Here is a 16,852-nt window from a genome sequence, read left to right on the forward strand (position 1 = left end):
AGTGTGTACACAGCGTTACATACCCTGAAAAACATCAGTTACTGCAGTGGTAAATGGTGATGACCCTGGAAATGGTTTCAGTAGCACTCAGAGCTGCCTAAGAAAGCTTTGGAAAACAACTTGCCTTTAGCCAACATAGTTCAATTTAGTCTCTGTAGTGCACTGGCACCTTATTGATAAAGCTTTGCACAGTTGCAGCAGTCTGTATATCAAAATTTGCTACCAGTGCCAGTTAAATGCAAAGTCCTCATCTGCAGGGGTTTAGGTTGTAGCCATGTTGGTCTAAGGATATAGGCAGACAAGGTTCCTTGGGTGAATTTGATATCTTTTATTAGACCAACCCAAATGGTTGGAGAAAAGTTATTAAGCAACCTTTCAGGTTCAAAGGTTTTTGAACCCAAAAGCTTGCTTAATAACTATTCTCCAACCATTTGGGTTGGTCTAATAAAAGTCCTCATCTGCAAACTTCATGCTGAGAATGACCTTCCTGCCAAAGGGAAAGGGCCTTGGAAATGAACTTGGAGATGCGTGAGCTCTTAGAGGCAACAACCTACTTTGTCAGACACTATGAAAGGGCTGGCAGAAAGAGAGGGTGTTATACAGAAGGGGAAAGGACAGGGGGAGTGGATGCTGCTAAAAGAGGTAAAGAGTGAGTTGATAGGAAGAGAAGAACTGAGAAGAACAAAACAGTTACCTTGAGGGACACTGGAGTTAACAAATAGTAATGGATAAGTATAGTACCTGTTGAGACTATGATTAATGCAATCCAGCCTGTAGAGGATGTCTTGTTTTGCAATTTTGCCTTCAGGTGGGTTTTTAAAGTTCTTGTCATTTAAGGACAGCTGCTCCAAGTTCAGTGAAGGAACATCCAAGGAGACTAAAGTGTTCTGCCCAGGACTGTGTCCATTTCCGGAATTTGTGCTGAATCAACATCCATTCATTCTTCTATGCAGGGATTGCCCTGTCTCACCTATGCAGACAGCAGGGAGGGACCATAACCTGGTTGTCCCTCAAGGTGTTAACTTTTTACTGCTGTGGGCAATATTTTCAGTTCCTACAATATGGAAGAGGTAAGTGTCAAATGAGAGGCTGAAGCCACTGAGGAGTTTCCTCTAGTGAGACAAGACCTTCATACTGACAGAACCAGTGAAGGCACCAGTACCAAATAAAGAGATAAACAGCATGAGAGTCTATAGGGGAAGGGACTGAATGATACTATTAAAGTGGCATATTCAGTTATTGGTGCCAGTACTGAAAAGGTTGTAATGAAATATATATTATTCAGCTCTTGCTACTGAGGAGGGCAAAATGGAAGAGATGGTACAAGTAAATACATAACATAAGTACTAATGATACTGGAAACAACTTTGGTCCAAAATCCACAAATGAGAATCAGGAGACCTGGATTCTTTGTTGGGTCCACTACTTACTCTGGCTCCACACAAAGAACAATAATCCATCCCTCAGTTTTCCTAGATAGGTAATGAAGTCCATGATAACCATGCTCTTTCCAATTAATAAATTGTAAAGTGCTTTTACAAAGTGACACAGGGATTTTTAATGGCCCTTTTTGGCTTCAGGCAAATCCTTATAGTATACTTAAACAATATGTTCAACGTTTTATTTTACTAAGTAATCATCCTCCTGAAGTGAATGGATATTGCAAATAAAAACCTCAGCCCCTAAAATTTGGAGGAGTTTTTTCTCGTTAGGATAGGAGCAGAAATGTCACATCCCGTAAACTGCTCTAGTTAAGAAACCACAAGAGGGTGGTGATCTAACCACCAGTGGAGTCATCCCAAGGGACCATGAGAATTCTGCCGATGTTATGTTTTCATGGCAGAAATCCTAAGTTCATGCTCTTCAAGGTGGATTTCAAGTGTTATCGAACAAATGGTACTAAATTGTCTGGCTGGAGAACTGTTTGCTGTGTTAAAGCTTTTTGCCAAACACACACACACACACACACACGCACACAATTTTTCTCTTTGCCGTACAGATAATCAACCCCAGATGGCAATTTACATAGGCAAGAGCGTAAAGGAATCCATGCACTGCTGGTGCGCTTGGCCTCAATCAGAGCAAGCTTGGGCGTTTGAGAATGTCACTGTTTATTTTTAATTGCTGTGTCCCTCCTTTGTGCAGGTTCAAGCGGTCAGAGATGTCGAAGTCCATTAGTAGAACTGGAGTGATGCCACTTTATTTGGTGAGAGGGTTCCTTAAATTTAAAAAGCAGCTGGTTTGCAATGTCCCTATATGCCCAGTGGGCACCGGCTGTCAATCTCAGTTACCATAGGGTCAGGGCAAATAAAGGTCAGTAAGAGTCACAAACCTCAGTGTGTTGTGAAATGTGCTTCCTCTATTACCTTGTAGGCCTGAGAAAGGTTTGACCTTTTATAGGTATCCTAGCCCAGTCTGACATGGGCAAGCAAGAGTGAATAAGTGCAGTACACACAGATTTCCTTTCTCTGTGCCTCAGCTCCCTTATCTGTAAAATGGGAATGAATACCAACACTCAACACCAGCACCTCCTGAGGGTAGTATCAGCAGAGTAGTAACTGTGACAATCACCGGACAAGACAGAGGAAAGTCATGCTTTGCCTCCATGGAGCGTTACTGATGCAAGCTAGTACAAAGATTAATTAACCCTAGTCAGCTGCTTCACATTGCTAAATGCAAAGTGGTTTGTCTTCTGCCTCCCCCCACTACTCATCCAGAGCTTCGCCCATTTCATTTCTCCCCAGTGTCTCACCCTGTTGGTTCAAGAGCCACTCTCCTCCTCTATTTCCTCTGACACCCTCTTTCTGCCTATGACCCCAAAATCTCATTAAAAACTTTCCTATTACCTACCTCTCCAAATAAAGATGATAAAATAATGTTCAAATTATTCAATGCATTTTGTATTTTGGGTATTTTACATATTGTCCAAAATCACATGATGGAATTCTCAAATGTATTTATCCAGAATTATTCTCATTTTTCTGGAGCCAATAAATTTTTGGATTAGAGATCATCCAAAATGCAATTTCTTTCAGATATAGCAGTTCATATTCAGTTGTGAAGTCTGAATTGTACACTGTGTCACAACCCAAAGGGTGTGATTTTTGTTTTTGTGTGCTTCGGCACTGCTAAATTGTCCCCGCTAAATTATCGCTTCCTTGCACGGTGGAGTTTTCTGCTGCAAAAGAGAACCCCGGTGCAAGGGAGAATTTCCCGCCAATTTGAAGCTTTCTTTGCAGGGTCCATTTCTTTGTTGCAGCACAGAGATGCTCGTTGCAAAGAGTTCCCGCCATTTGTATCCTAATTCAAGTCCCATTATTGGCCAGTTCTAAATTATTCACACGTGGCGGCTAGTGATTGGCTTGCTAGCCGTATAAGAGGCTTGAGTGGTTTCCGCCCAAGTTGGAGGACTCCACGAACACCGGGAGGAGGAGACTTCACGCTGTGTGAAGATCTCTAAGCGCTGCGGATCCTTACGGACCCAGTGCATTTCAAGCAGGCAACAGAGGTCTGATCAGCCTCTAGCCTCTCCCCGTCGCCGATAGATTCCTAGATGTATCCCTTCCTGCGCGCAAAAGAACCGGACCCACGGAGCCTAGCAAACTTCGTGTGAGTTTATTCAGAGCTCTTTCGGACGAGTATTTTCTTCGGTTGACACGACGGGCTCGCGTGTTCAGAGCCTTCAGCCAGATTGGGCTAGAGTTCACGAGTCTAGAACTCTTGTCCGCCTCTCTTCTTTCCTGTCTGTAACCGCAACTTAAGCAAGTTTTCCAGCCTGCACCACTGCCATCTCGGTGTAAGTAAACAATCTTTAAAACTACCGATAGGCCTCTGTGCCTAATTCCAGCTCGAAGGCCTTCCCTCTCCGCCCCCGCGTGCCCGGGCTGCTGGCCACAGCCCGTGTGCAGCGCGAAAAGGGGCCCGGGTCACTCCCGGCCCGCACACACTGTTCTATCACTATTGTAAAAAGAATAAATCTTCTGAAAATATACTGTCCAGCATTCACTTCCAGCTAACGGTCAGCTACATACTTTTTCTTTGCAAGTGAAAAACGGACATTGAAATAGTTCATATGAGAGGGTCACTAAGGAAGGACAATTCATTTCTGAATGTGAAGAAATTTATATAAGGAGTTATCATGCCCCTACTAGTCGCTCAGCTCCCCCTCTCCCTTCCTATAATTTTGCTTTATGCTACTGACTATATTATACACGTGTACCTCTGTTATTTAATTCTGCTATCAGAACAATAATTTGCAGGAAAGAAACAAACTGTCAACTCAAATTATTATAAAAAGCACTTAATTTCTACAGTACCCAATTACCCTGAATACACTCAAGTCCAGAGCATACTGCTGGATCTTCAGGCACTCCTACCTTAGGATACAGATTCAAGTGCACTCCCTTCGCCTCCCTGAGGTTGTACAGCTAATGTGCAATAACCTCAGCCTTCTCAGTCCCATTCTACCTACTTAAACTTAGTGTCATGCGAGTGTGGAGGTTTGACTTTTTTGGGCTGCCCTGTATTATTAAATATGCTCTTCTCTTTCCCAAACCTCAAAATTTAAATCTTGCCTTTGGCTTTCCTTTTCCCTTACAAGTGAAACAACAAGGCTTTTGACAACACCATGTTACAAGTTGCACTGCTTTCACAAAATGATTAATTCTGTTTCCAACATATTTGCCTGTTCAGGCTGGGCTGTTCCCAAGCAACATGTAAAGAGGAAACTTAGGAAATAAAAGGACAAATTAAAGAGAAAAGGGTATGTTTTTTCCTTATTGAGAGTCGTCCGTCCATCCCCCTCTCTGTTGTGGAACTGGGGGATGGGAAGGGTGGAAATGAGACACTCACCTTCAGGGCGGGAATCTCCACATTATCACCTAGGCTAACACAGCCAGTGAGAATAGTCCCTGTCATCACTGTGCCTTGACCCTTGATAGAGAAACAGTGATCAACTGCCATAAGGAAGGGTCCAGAGGGATCTCTTGATGGCAGGTAAGCCTGAGACTTCAGGACCTGAAAGACAGACAAAAGCAGCACCATGTATAGGTGAAATGTCATGACAGGAATGAAAGAGTGGAAGGCCAAGGATAGATTCAACTAGCTTACAGTTTTACTGATTTAAGGAGTCCTCAGACAAGCTTGGAACGGACCAATGTCAAATTAACTGGGCACATTATAGAGGAGAGGTACACTTTGCAGCAGGATGAGCTTGATTTTCTGCCTTAGAAAGATTTTGGGCTGCACATTCAGCTTGGTTAGCAAAACTGGGTTGAGATAAAATTGCTGCAAACTCAGTATAAACAGTGAAGCAAGACAGGATGAATAAAAAAAATCTTGCTCTCCTACACTAAAAAAACAAAACAGTGCAATTTTATGCTGCACTTTACTATTCTCGCTTCTCTGATTTCAAGAACAGTGACTTCTTGAAAGATTTTTAAATGCTCAAGAAAACCCATCCCTGTTTCTATCCTGGAAGAAATATCAAACTGCCAAAAGGCAAGATTTCAAATCAGACTTTAAGATTTACATTAACATTTTTTAAAGGATAAAAATAGCTCTCTCTCAAAAGTAACATCTTCATCCAGATCCGGTTAAGATTTTACCATGACTCAAATTTCACTGCATTGCAAACAAGCAAAATAGTTGTTAAAACATATATCAGAAAGGAGAGAAGACATTAATTATTGTTGCCTGTGGCCACCTAGCTAATATTAGTTCAGGTGAACTAGTTCAAATCTTGTCTCAAGTCCAAAGAGAAAAGAATTCTTTGATCCTTGTCCCCATCACAGGAACTGCTGTTAGTACCTGCTTATAAAAGGCTACAAAGACAGGGATGGCCAGTCATGACTGAGTTGCTCATGTGAAAGGATGGAGGATAGGCCAATAACTGGAACAGCACTTGCCTGCTCTTCCAATACTAGTAGGACTTCCTCGAGCAGCAGTTATGCCCAAATAATGCAGTTTGGTTTGTAATGTGGGTGTGTCCTTTGCCAACAACCTTTTTAACACTATGGAAGTGGCTTGTCTGTCAGGAATACACCTTTTGCTCTTCTGCACAATTTTTGCCAGGAAGGATCTATCCTAGGAATATATCACAGCTGTGCAGCAAAGCAGAATTGTCTGCAGGAGTCTCCTTCATTTTATGCAGGGAGGGGAAGTTGTGTAATGAATGAGGTAGATGATTACACAAGAGAACATGGTCAAATCAGTTAAATGCTCCCCAAAAGAAACTTGATTCTATCTCGGCTTTTGCCACAGTGTAACTAAGTGCTGCTAGACAACAGAGCTGTGCGAAGCTTCAGACCCTGATTCGATCTGGTGGAGATTCGACCCGATTCAGTGGCTGAATCTCCGAAAACAAATCTAAATCAGGAGACCCTTTACTCTCTCCGAATCAAATCAAAACCCACTGATCCAGAAACATTCAGCAATTTGGACATAGACACAGCTTAAAATTTTTGGGAAGGAGTGGGAGGGGGGGCTTGTTTGTGGGGTTTGTTTGTTTTTTTTAACATGCCTCGAGGTACCAGGTGGTTCATGAACGCTGCGATGCTGGGGCGGATGAAACATCCCACGGGAACACGGGGGGGGTCCCCAACGTGCTCACCAGCGACCCGGAAGTGGACCAGAAGTACTTCCGGTCCACTTCTGGGTCCACTGGGGAGCACGCTAGGGGCCCGCCCCCAACTCGGTGACTGGTGGCTCCTGGGTCTGGGGGGGCACCTGGGGTCCCCACACAGCCAATTGCCAAGCCAGAGGGGGTGTGGAGGGGCCCCCCAGCATGCTCCCCAGCAGGCTCACAAGTGGACCAGAAGTAAATCCAGTCCACTTCGGGTCCACCACCGAGCACGCGGGGGCCCCCCCGCACTCCTGTGGGTCGCTCCATCCGCCCCAGCATCGCACGTTCATGAGCCATGCCTGGTACCTCAAGGTATGTAGAGAAAACATTTAAAGCTGTGTCTATGGCCAAATTGCTGACTCTCCGAATCAGCATTGGATCTTCAGATTCTGCTGAATCAAATCGGGGACAGTCATCCGAACCAACAGATCGAATCACTGTCCCTGATTCAGGCCAAATCCAAATCCGAATTGAACACGGCCTGTTTCGCACACCCCTACTAGACAAGTCACCTAAGGCAAACTTTTCAGACAATCCCTGACTATTCCTGACTTTCAGAGTGCCCAGATAGATATCCTGTGGTGTGATTAGCAGAGGTGGCGAGCATTCACAGTTTCAACTGGAGGCATTGCATGACCCCAGCGGAGCTTCGGTTCACAAAAGCTTGAGCTATATACAGTAAAAGCTCCGTTATCTGGCATCCCCTGGGAATGGGAGATGCCGCTTAATCAAATATTCTGGTTAATCAAATGTGCACCCTCTGGTGCACTCCCCGGCGTCAGTGTGCTGGGGGACAGGGAGGAGGGCCCTGCGCAGGCTACTTTGCCCTGGGCCATGGGCTGAAGAAATGGCAAAGAAAAACTCTGCTCGCAGCGGTGAAACCCAAAAGTGGTACTTCTGGTTTTGCTTTTGCTGGGTCCCTCGGATGCCGGTTAATAGAGTTTTCCAGCTAATACAGTGCCGGTTAACACAGCTTTTGCTGTATATCACTATCTACTATGGTTAGTCTATAAGGTGCAAATCTACCCTGCCTTCCTATTGAAAAATCAGATACCAAGCAGCTTAAAATGAGCTTCCAACAACAGTTAACCCTCAAGATGCAATAATGATGAGTTCCATAAAGAAGTCAGACACAAATCATTGTCTGAACTGACTTTAAATAGCATGAGGTAAATAAAGCAAGGGGACCCAAATGAATAATGAGACTAAAACAAACAATGACTAGCTTCTCATTAACTAGGTACCATGCATCCTCTGCACTTAGTGAGACAGAGACTTTTGGAAAAAAACAGCATGTGATTGTATAACTGAAAACTGCTTCATAATACATGTGCTAGAGGAGGCTAAACTAAGCTGCCCAGACTTTCTGATTTTTAAATGCTTGACTTGACAACATCATGATCTTTTAAATTTAACTTTTTAGGAATTTATAAAAAGACAGTTTCCATGGATCTAGCAAATGTTTTAATTTAATTTAATTTAATTTATTATAATAACCCAGGTACTTGTTCAGTGGTTGCTTGTTAGCAAGTGGCTGTTCATAAGCACTAAAACAGAGCTTGGTACAAGTCAATTCTGAGGCCTCAGAGCCCTGACTTGTCCATTTAATTAGAATGGATTCCAAGAGAATGTGAGGCACAGAATGGGATTCCTTCAAACTCCCACATGAATACATGAGTACATTAGTATTAAATGGTATTACAGTAAACACTAACAGACTTCAAGAAGTATACTACAATGCCCTTCTTTTTTATGGCATGTACCTCAATTAATTCAGAAACACCTAGTGGATTCACAGTCTCTGGGGCTTCTGGTCCACCAGGTTTAGCTGCCACCGCAACAATAGGACACCCATGGAACCTGAAAGAGAAAAAGAATCCCATCATGAGACTTCAAGTCCCTTGCACATGCAAGAAAGGGAAAATAACAAAAGCTTCATCTGTCAAAAGAGATGAGGAAATTGCCCTGGCTATTGATTTATCTAGTTCAACGATAGTTAATTACAGGCATTTTCTTCTGGGACTGTATTATTGATGCCTTTGAATTTACTAAAGCTTTAAAACTTATTGTCTAACTGTCTTATTTGGTTAGGCAGTAAAGAGTAAGATTTCTGTTAAATCAGTTTTAAGCAGGAGCCAAATTGGGCTGCTCTGTGATGGCTACGTGAGTTAGCCCCTTTTCTTCCTGGAGACTGGCATATTGTGCTCTGGATTCTAAACTTTCATTGAAAAAACAACCCTCCTCAATGACATGGTTGCAAGAAGAAGCTTCAAAATGTGAAGCAGAGTTAGGACAGTGAAGTGAAGCGATGCCTGTCTGAGTGTGTAGACAGCCTGAAATCTTAAGTGAGCTCTGCTTTTTCTCATATCAGGGAATATGAACTCTGACTCCAAATGTTGATAATATCCATCTAATGAACATCTTTTGCTAACTGAAGTAGGCAAAATTTTGAGCTTACTTCCCAATTCACCCCCTCAATGTAATGCTTCCTTTGGACCAATTATATTCTTCAGCCCTCTATTATAGAGAAGTCTTTCAATCATTACCTAATTTTGAATGCTATGCTTTGTGAGATGCAAATGATTGGCTTTCTGAGCTAACAACTCACTTATGACTACTCTTTCAAACTTTTAAAAAGAAACTAGAGTCTCTAAAACAAACAACCCACACCCTCCAGCATCACAATGGTTAGCAAAACATGACAATAAAAGCAGGAGAGAGAAAAAAACATTTAGGTGCTCAGTTTTCTAAGTATTCAATTTACTATATACATGGGCCAAAAGTCAGTGATTTTTACCCCTCTCCCTACTGTCTTCTAACTAATTTTTAGATTTTCAATCTCAAAAGGGCAAGAACTAGAGAAAATAGTGCATTGATAAAGAGAGAATGATAACTTCTGTAAAGGAAAGTCATGTAATGGTCAAACAGTAATCCAATATAAATAGCATTTTTTTGCTCATGTGCCATAAAGCTGAGTCTTCCATAGACACGGATGAGAAAGACATGCAGTGAGAATTCTAGCTTTTGGATAAAAATAACTGAATTTCCCAACGTTTTGGGGCAACACATTTTAACGAATAAACAATACTGAAACAGGTGTCACCTCGCCTTCCCAGGTCTCCCATATAACTGACAAGCTAGAGGTGACATGTGCTACTTTTGGAAGTGTTTGAGTACAATGAGGCCCAGATGTAACTGCCTTCCTCTGACACAGTGGTCAGCAACATATGGCCAAATCTGGATTGCAGACTGCCAAAGGGGAGCAGGGGGGACTTCAGCAGTGTTCTGGCAGAGTGGGGGGCTTCACCTGTGCTAGCGCCAGATGGCATCGAGCTGCACCAGGGCTAGAGGCTGCTGAGGAGTGGAGAGAAAGCACAGCTGGATCAGAACGCTGACCCACCTCAGAGCTGAGCCAGCTTGTTCCAGCCTGTGGTTCTGAAAGGTTGCCAGCTGCTTCTCTAAACATATGACTTACTACAAACTACATCAACCTCTGCCAGACAAAAATAAAGGCTAGTTGACCAAGGAACCTGGATTCCTGTAAAGTTGCCTGACAGTAGCTGTAAATGCTGCCCAGGTCTAAGGCTCTGTCCACCCTGCAACTGGAGATGTAACCATGCTAGCAAATGCATTTTTAATTTGCTGTAACAGGTTTCCAGCCTTAGCATGGAAAGGGCCCAAAATCCTTCACTTTCCCCCACGACCATGCACAAGCATGTGAGGCTTAAGGCAAACTGCCAAATGGTTTTACCAGGTTCCTCATATATAAAAGTAGCTTGGAAATGCAAAACTAGCTTCAATCACCTCTGCTTCATCATTCAGAGTTGAGAGTAGGAAAGAAGCTGTCAAGACAGAAAGTATGTCTGCGTTACAGTGGGGCTGGTACTTTAGGTCAACCCTAGGACAGCGATAGTTTTTACAACTTCATAAAGCACAGCACAGACATCCAAATATACATTTTTTTCTGCAGGTAGGCAATACACAGACACATCTGGTAAATGGCCATTCTGGAAGTCACAGTTCAAACAGCTTCCTTTAGAAATATTAAGACAGACCACCTCTTGGCAGGTGGAACCACAGCTGTTGAAATCAGCTGGTGCATTAGAACTGAGAGGATGCTGCTTTAAAACAGCAGGGGGCTGCAACCTGGACATTTGCAGTGAGGATGTCATCATAACTAGAACCCACTGCTCTCTCAGTTTGACATAGCTGGCTGACTCCCATGGTACACTAAAAGGGTTTTAAAGGGTTATATGTGTTCCCAGGCTATCAAGAAAAGAGTGAGTTAAAACAGCATGTGAATTTAGGGTGAGGAAGCACCTGTGAAAAGATTCTGGTTTCCTTCCAAATTTATGAATTCAGATTTATGAATACAGATCTGACCATAACCAACCTTTTCATGGTTAGGTGGTTGAATGTTTTATAACAGGAGTGTCAAACATAGGACCTATGGAGCCATATGAACCAGTCCATAGGTCACTGGACTGACCTCAGGCACAAGCCGTGCCTCCCCCCTTTCCCCCTCGACACACACTGTAGCTAGGGACAGAAATTACACATAAACCAGTTTAAGTGATCAGAAACTGGTTTAAACCTGTAACAGAACAGAAGTTCAGTGCACATAAACCAGTTTCAAAATGGCTGAAACTGGATAAACCTGATTGAATGTAGTATCAGACTTAACTGATTTAGGTCAAACCGGTTTATTAAACTTCTGTCCCAAACCCCTTCCTGTTTTTAGTTAAATCAGAGTCCCCTGGCATGCTTTTCAGCCTTGGGCTGGGCTGGGCTGGGCTGGGCTGGGCTGTCTGCTCCAGAGAGCAGGGCTGGCCCTGCCCCTCTGCTCCCTAGCTGGAGCAGTGAGGGCTGGCTCACTGTCTCCCACCCCAGCCCCCCAGGCAAACCTTGGCTGGGCTCTGGGCCCAGGGCGGGGGGGAGGGGTTAAACTTGCTTTCTCCCAAGTACAGAGCTGCCCTGCCAGCTTACTTCCTGCTGGCTGATACTGCAGACTACAAATCTCAGAGACACCTGGAAGCAGGAAGAAGTAGTGACTGCACAGTCCTGCTTGTTCTGATTCTGAACTGCAAATCCCAGAGACCTCAGGGGCAGCAGGAAGAGGAAGTGAACACACAGCCCATGCTGTGTTTATAGCTACTTAGTTTATAGTTTTACAAAGAACCATTCTTGTTCAAGTTTTATGAATTTGATGCCACTCCCCACCCCCACCCCAACAGAGCCTGGCCATGCCCCTGCCATGCCAGCAGGGAGGGGAGGAAAGTCTTGGAGGGCTTTCTCTTTTCCCTCCCCTTTGGCAGTGGCTGGCAAGCATGCTTCTATCTTGAGCCACTACAGGCTAGGGTTACCATATGTCTGGATTTTCCTGGACATGTCCTCTTTTTTGGGCCCCTGTGTTGCATCTGGGTGGGTTTTTAAAATAAGAGGAAATGTCCAGATTTTCTGCTGTCCAGGTCTGGCTGCTCCGGGATGAGAGCAGCAGGCAAGCCGATTGGCTGTCGGGGGCATCTGCTCCCTGCATCGGCTCTGGCACGCATGCAAGAGATAGAGAAAGAGAGAGCGAGTGCACAATGCAAGAGCTGCTTGGCCTGGGTAGCAGGTTGAGAATGAGGGGCACTGGCAAGGCTGGGGGGCAGGGGCTGCGGGTCTGGAGTAAGGGGCACTAGCAGGGCTGGCAGGGGCTGTGGGCAGGGAGTGAGGGGCAGCAGCAGGGCTGGGGGTGGGATGTGGCTTGTCAGTGAGGGGCAACAGAATGGGCAGGGGCAAGGCACCAGCATGTCACTGCCCCCCCTCCAACTTCTGAATCAAAAATGAATGTGCATTCATTTGCTAATCAGTTCAATCTCTGCAGCTTAGACTACCTGCAATGACTGAATCAATTCAGACTCTGGCTTTTTGACTGTCTGTACTTGGCCTGTATGTGCTAGCTCTGGGGCTATACCTGAACTGCAGTGCAGAGCCAGCAGAACACAACATGCAGCATGCATCCCAGACTGATCCCCTGTGTTGTGTGCAGCAAATGCAGCCAGTCCAGAACCACACACTGGCTCTGGGGCTCGCTGTGCATGTGCAGCCAGCATGGGGCACACACAGGCAAGACAGTAGGGCTGTGCAAAGCTTTGGTCCCTGGTTTGATTCGGTGGAGATTCAGCCTGATTTGGTGGCCAAATCTCTGAATCAGAATCGAATCAGAGAACCTTTTAATCTCTCTGAATCAAATCATAATGCTCCAAATCAATTCAGAGAGATTTGGCAATTTGGACATAGATGCAGCTTTGAATGTTTTTGCTACATACCTCTAGGTAGCTGGGGCTTGTGAATACTGTGATGCTGGGGTGCATAGAGTGTCCCTCAGAAGCGTGAGGGGCTCCCAAGCGCGCTTGGCAGCAGACTTGGAAGTGGACTAGAAGCACTCCTGGTCCACTTCCCAGTCCACCGGGAAGCGTGCTGGCCCCCCCACCCATGGCCCTCCGGCTCGGTGACTGGTGCCTCCTGGGTGGGTGGGGGGCACCCGTGATCCCCCCATGGCCCCCCAGCACACTCCCCAGCAGACCAGGAAGTACGTCCTGTCCACTTCCGGGTTCACTGCCGAGCATGTGGAGGGCCCCCCCACACTCCTGTGGGAAGCTCCATGCACCCCAGCATCGCAGCAATCCTGAACCATGCCTCAATGTATGTAGAAAAAACTTTTAAAGCTGTGTTTATGTCCAAATCAGCATCAAATATTCAGTTTCGGATTTGGCTGAATCGAATCAGGGACAGTGATCTGAATCAATTAATCGAATCACTGTCCCTGATTCGGGCCAAATCCGAATCGAATAGGGCCTGCTTCGCACACCCCTACTAGACAGAGTGCTGCACACGGCATATGGGGTTCAAGGTCTGGGCTGCATGCAGTGCCCTGGACCAACCCCTTGTCCTGCCTGCAGCACCAGGTCCAGCCTACACAGAGAGCAAAATATGCCCCAGGTTGGCCCTGCATGCCACGTGCACAGCAAGCCCTTAGGCCAGCACGTGCCGTGCGTGGCATGCAGTTCTGAACCCAACACTGCAAATGCTGCATGGGGTATCATCTCAGTCCAGGCCACAAACCAGCCCAGTAACACTCACCCAGCCTCTGGAGCCAGACGGAGTTTGACACCCTCATTTTATAACATGTCACTAGAAAGGTCATCTTCCCTGTATTTGCCTTAAACTCTTGGACTTAATCTGCAACCACTAAGGCAGCAGTAACCCCACTTTAGTTCAGACTGAATAAAATAAAGGTTTATTATGTCACTTTGCTAGCATTTCATTAGCTTGCGAAGATAAAAGCCAAATTAATAAAAACCATTAATTTCTCAAATTTTACTGATCTGCACTGAGTATAAATTTATTTTCAGAAATGAGTGAAATAAGCAAAAATTGAAATATAATTTTCATTTCTGTTTAAGGATAATATATGTACAACCTTAGCAGTAATTAATAAAACATAATGATAGGAAAACCACGAGGTAAAAATTTTAACTTCACATTAAGGTTGTTCCTCAGTTTCGCAGTCTCACTGCATTAACTGCAAATGGAAGAAGCAAAGGTAGAACTATGAACCCCCCCCAGGCAGGGACACAGGAATTTAAAGCATTTAAGTGTTCTCAGATCAAGCTGCAGGTGTCTGTTAAAAGAAGTGGGGCAGGAGTTTATCATCCTACATGACAGGGGAAAAAAAGTGGCTTTATATTTGTTTGCCCTCAATCAGCAACCATGAAGGAGAGTTGAAAGTTGTAGAATTTTGTCTCTCCACTAAGTACACAGTAAGAAGTTTGCCTCCTCTGGCAGTGACCTCTATGCTGTACTGATCAAAAGGAAACAAGCCACAGAAGAATAGAGAAGCTGATAAAACACAGTAAGATTTCTAGATTGTTTAGCTGAACAAGGACACCATCCTGCCATCAAAATAAGTTAAACATGAGGTGCTTTATGCAACAGAGCTATCCTTGCTCCTCTTGCACGATGAAAAACCTCACTTTCATATGCCCAATCTACTTGTGATCCTACTTGGCACTCTTGCAAAACAAGCCTTGATTTACCAGTTGGATAACTATGAATCAGAGTTCCTTCTGCAGCACGACCTTGGGCAAAATGCTTCACCCATTTGTGCTTCAGCTTCTCTCCCTATAAAATATCTTCTGGCCTCACAGAAAAATTACATTCATATATAAGGGTCTCTTTCCACTTATAGGCATTACTTAATTCAACAGATTATTTTTATTGTACCAGAAGGACCACCCCAATTTCAAATACAATTTCCAAACAGAAATCCCATATTCTCCCTTATATGATGTCCATCGTTCTATTCTTTTCCCATTCTCTGCAGCTGACAAGGCTTCCATATGGCAGTCAGTGATAAACCCATAAGCTAAAGAAAAAGTCTCCTCTTACAGAGGACTATGAATTTATTTGATACGAGCTGAATTAATATAAAACAATTAACTAAACTTATTTTTTAGTAATTTGTATCATATAACATTACACTTAAAAAAGAAAAAAAAGAAGCTACCTTGAGTTCCTTAACGGCTACAATGAAAGCTGGAAAATGTAACAACATCATTCAGCGTAGAATGCAAAAGGCCTCACATATACTAAGGAAGTGAGCTGCATTTACTAAATGCATTAGCTAACACAGTGGTGGCTAACCTTTCTGGCAGGCACACCACAGATTAGCCCCATACCTTCCGAGTGCTGTTCTGTTTTCTGCTCCCTGCCTGACCTGCCCACTGTGCTGCCTCTCCCCTCCTCAAATCTGCTGCTTGCCACACTTAGAGGCTGCCCATAACACCAACAGCTTGTCCACCCCTGGGCTACCACACAAATAATATTTTTAACATCAGTTAGTACCTAATGTAGACAAAGATTGGAGTATTTAAAACTTGTTAACTGGCTGTGGTCAGTGCTAGACAGCCACATGCCTACTCCTTAAAAACATGCATCTATGGAGGCATCTTAAGTTAGGCATCAAAAAAACAATCACTCAAGCGAATCTTACGTGGGTCAAAATTTAAGGCTGTATTTGTATTTTTGTAATATCTCAACCTCTTTCTAGTCATCCATGTGAATGATCTCTTTGTGCCTGTGTCCAGTCTAATAAAGACCAGCCCTGAAGACTTTGGGAGTGTTTGTTAAGGGGTAAGCAAGCATAGCATAACAACTGTTACAATGAAAGTACATATCTGGTAACTTACTTTGTATTTTCCAAGGTCTTTTGCATTTTCTTGGTCATCTTCTCAATGGCAGCCTGTCTCTTCCTCTCTGGAAGGAGATCTATTTTGTTCAGAACTACTACCATCTTCTGGCAAGCAATTTGTCCAATCACCAAGCACTCTGCTGACTGAGTCTGCATCCCTTTTGTCACATCTATTACAAGCATCATCAAATCAATAATCTGGGCACCTGGAGGAGAATTCAGAATCAGTATTAGGTCAGCATTATAGGATTAGAGACTACCTTTCCAGAATATTTTTCTAAAAATAAAAACAAAAACAACTTTGCATATTTTATATATCTAAACCTTATTTGTATACATTATAAATAGATGTTGTATGTATAAATAAAAATGCATAAGCAATGTGAAAATCTAACATATGGCTTTGTTCAGTGTCACTTGAAGACTCAGGGAAATTTAAGTTGCCATGGAACAAAACTGAGCCTATACAAAGAAACCTGATGGTATTATTAAAGTTTAGCTAACGCTCCGTATTGACAGCTTCACATTAAGAACTTGGAAAAAGCATAAGTGATCTTCACCACAGCATAAACCTAAGGCATATGGGTCTCAACTAGTTTGGTAACACAACACAACCAGATGAATAGGCTATAGTGAAAGGTATGCCGATTACTAGGGCTGTGAGAAATTTTGGCAGCCGTTTTGTTTTGAAGGTGTTTCAGCCCATTTCAGCACCCAAAACACCGAATCCAAAATGAAACGGAAGGCTCAGAAACATCTCCGAAACGAAACAGAACCATCCAAAACTTTTTGGAAATGTTTTGGAGGTTTCAGAAGCGCCCCTGGGAAGAGCAGCCCTCCTTTTAAAGTGCTGGAAGGCTGGTGCTGGGTGGGGGATGGGGCCAGGCAGGGCAGCCACGGGAACTTCTCCTGTGGCTCCCTGCACTGGGGCAGAGGTAGGTACAGCCAGAGGAGCCGTGGGAGAAGCCCCCCTGGCTGGCATCCCCCCGCCCCCC

The 16,852-nt window shown here is 44.1% G+C and overlaps 1 protein-coding gene across 1 annotated transcript in view; it reads right to left on the minus strand.

The window, feature by feature from the left end:
* EEFSEC (eukaryotic elongation factor, selenocysteine-tRNA specific) overlaps positions 1–16,852 on the minus strand; it is a 202,818-nt gene that overhangs the window by 131,683 nt on the left and 54,283 nt on the right. Inside the window, exons 3-5 of the mRNA XM_014516960.2 lie at positions 15,856–16,063; positions 8,386–8,482; positions 4,852–5,016 (exon numbers count right to left, since the gene is read on the minus strand). Of these exons, the coding sequence (XP_014372446.1) occupies positions 4,852–5,016; positions 8,386–8,482; positions 15,856–16,063 (470 nt within the window). The remainder of the gene's footprint in view (positions 1–4,851; positions 5,017–8,385; positions 8,483–15,855; positions 16,064–16,852) is intronic.

This window comes from Alligator sinensis, unplaced genomic scaffold, assembly GCF_000455745.1.
Source record: "Alligator sinensis unplaced genomic scaffold, ASM45574v1 scaffold839_1, whole genome shotgun sequence".
Taxonomy (NCBI): Eukaryota; Metazoa; Chordata; order Crocodylia; family Alligatoridae; genus Alligator; species Alligator sinensis.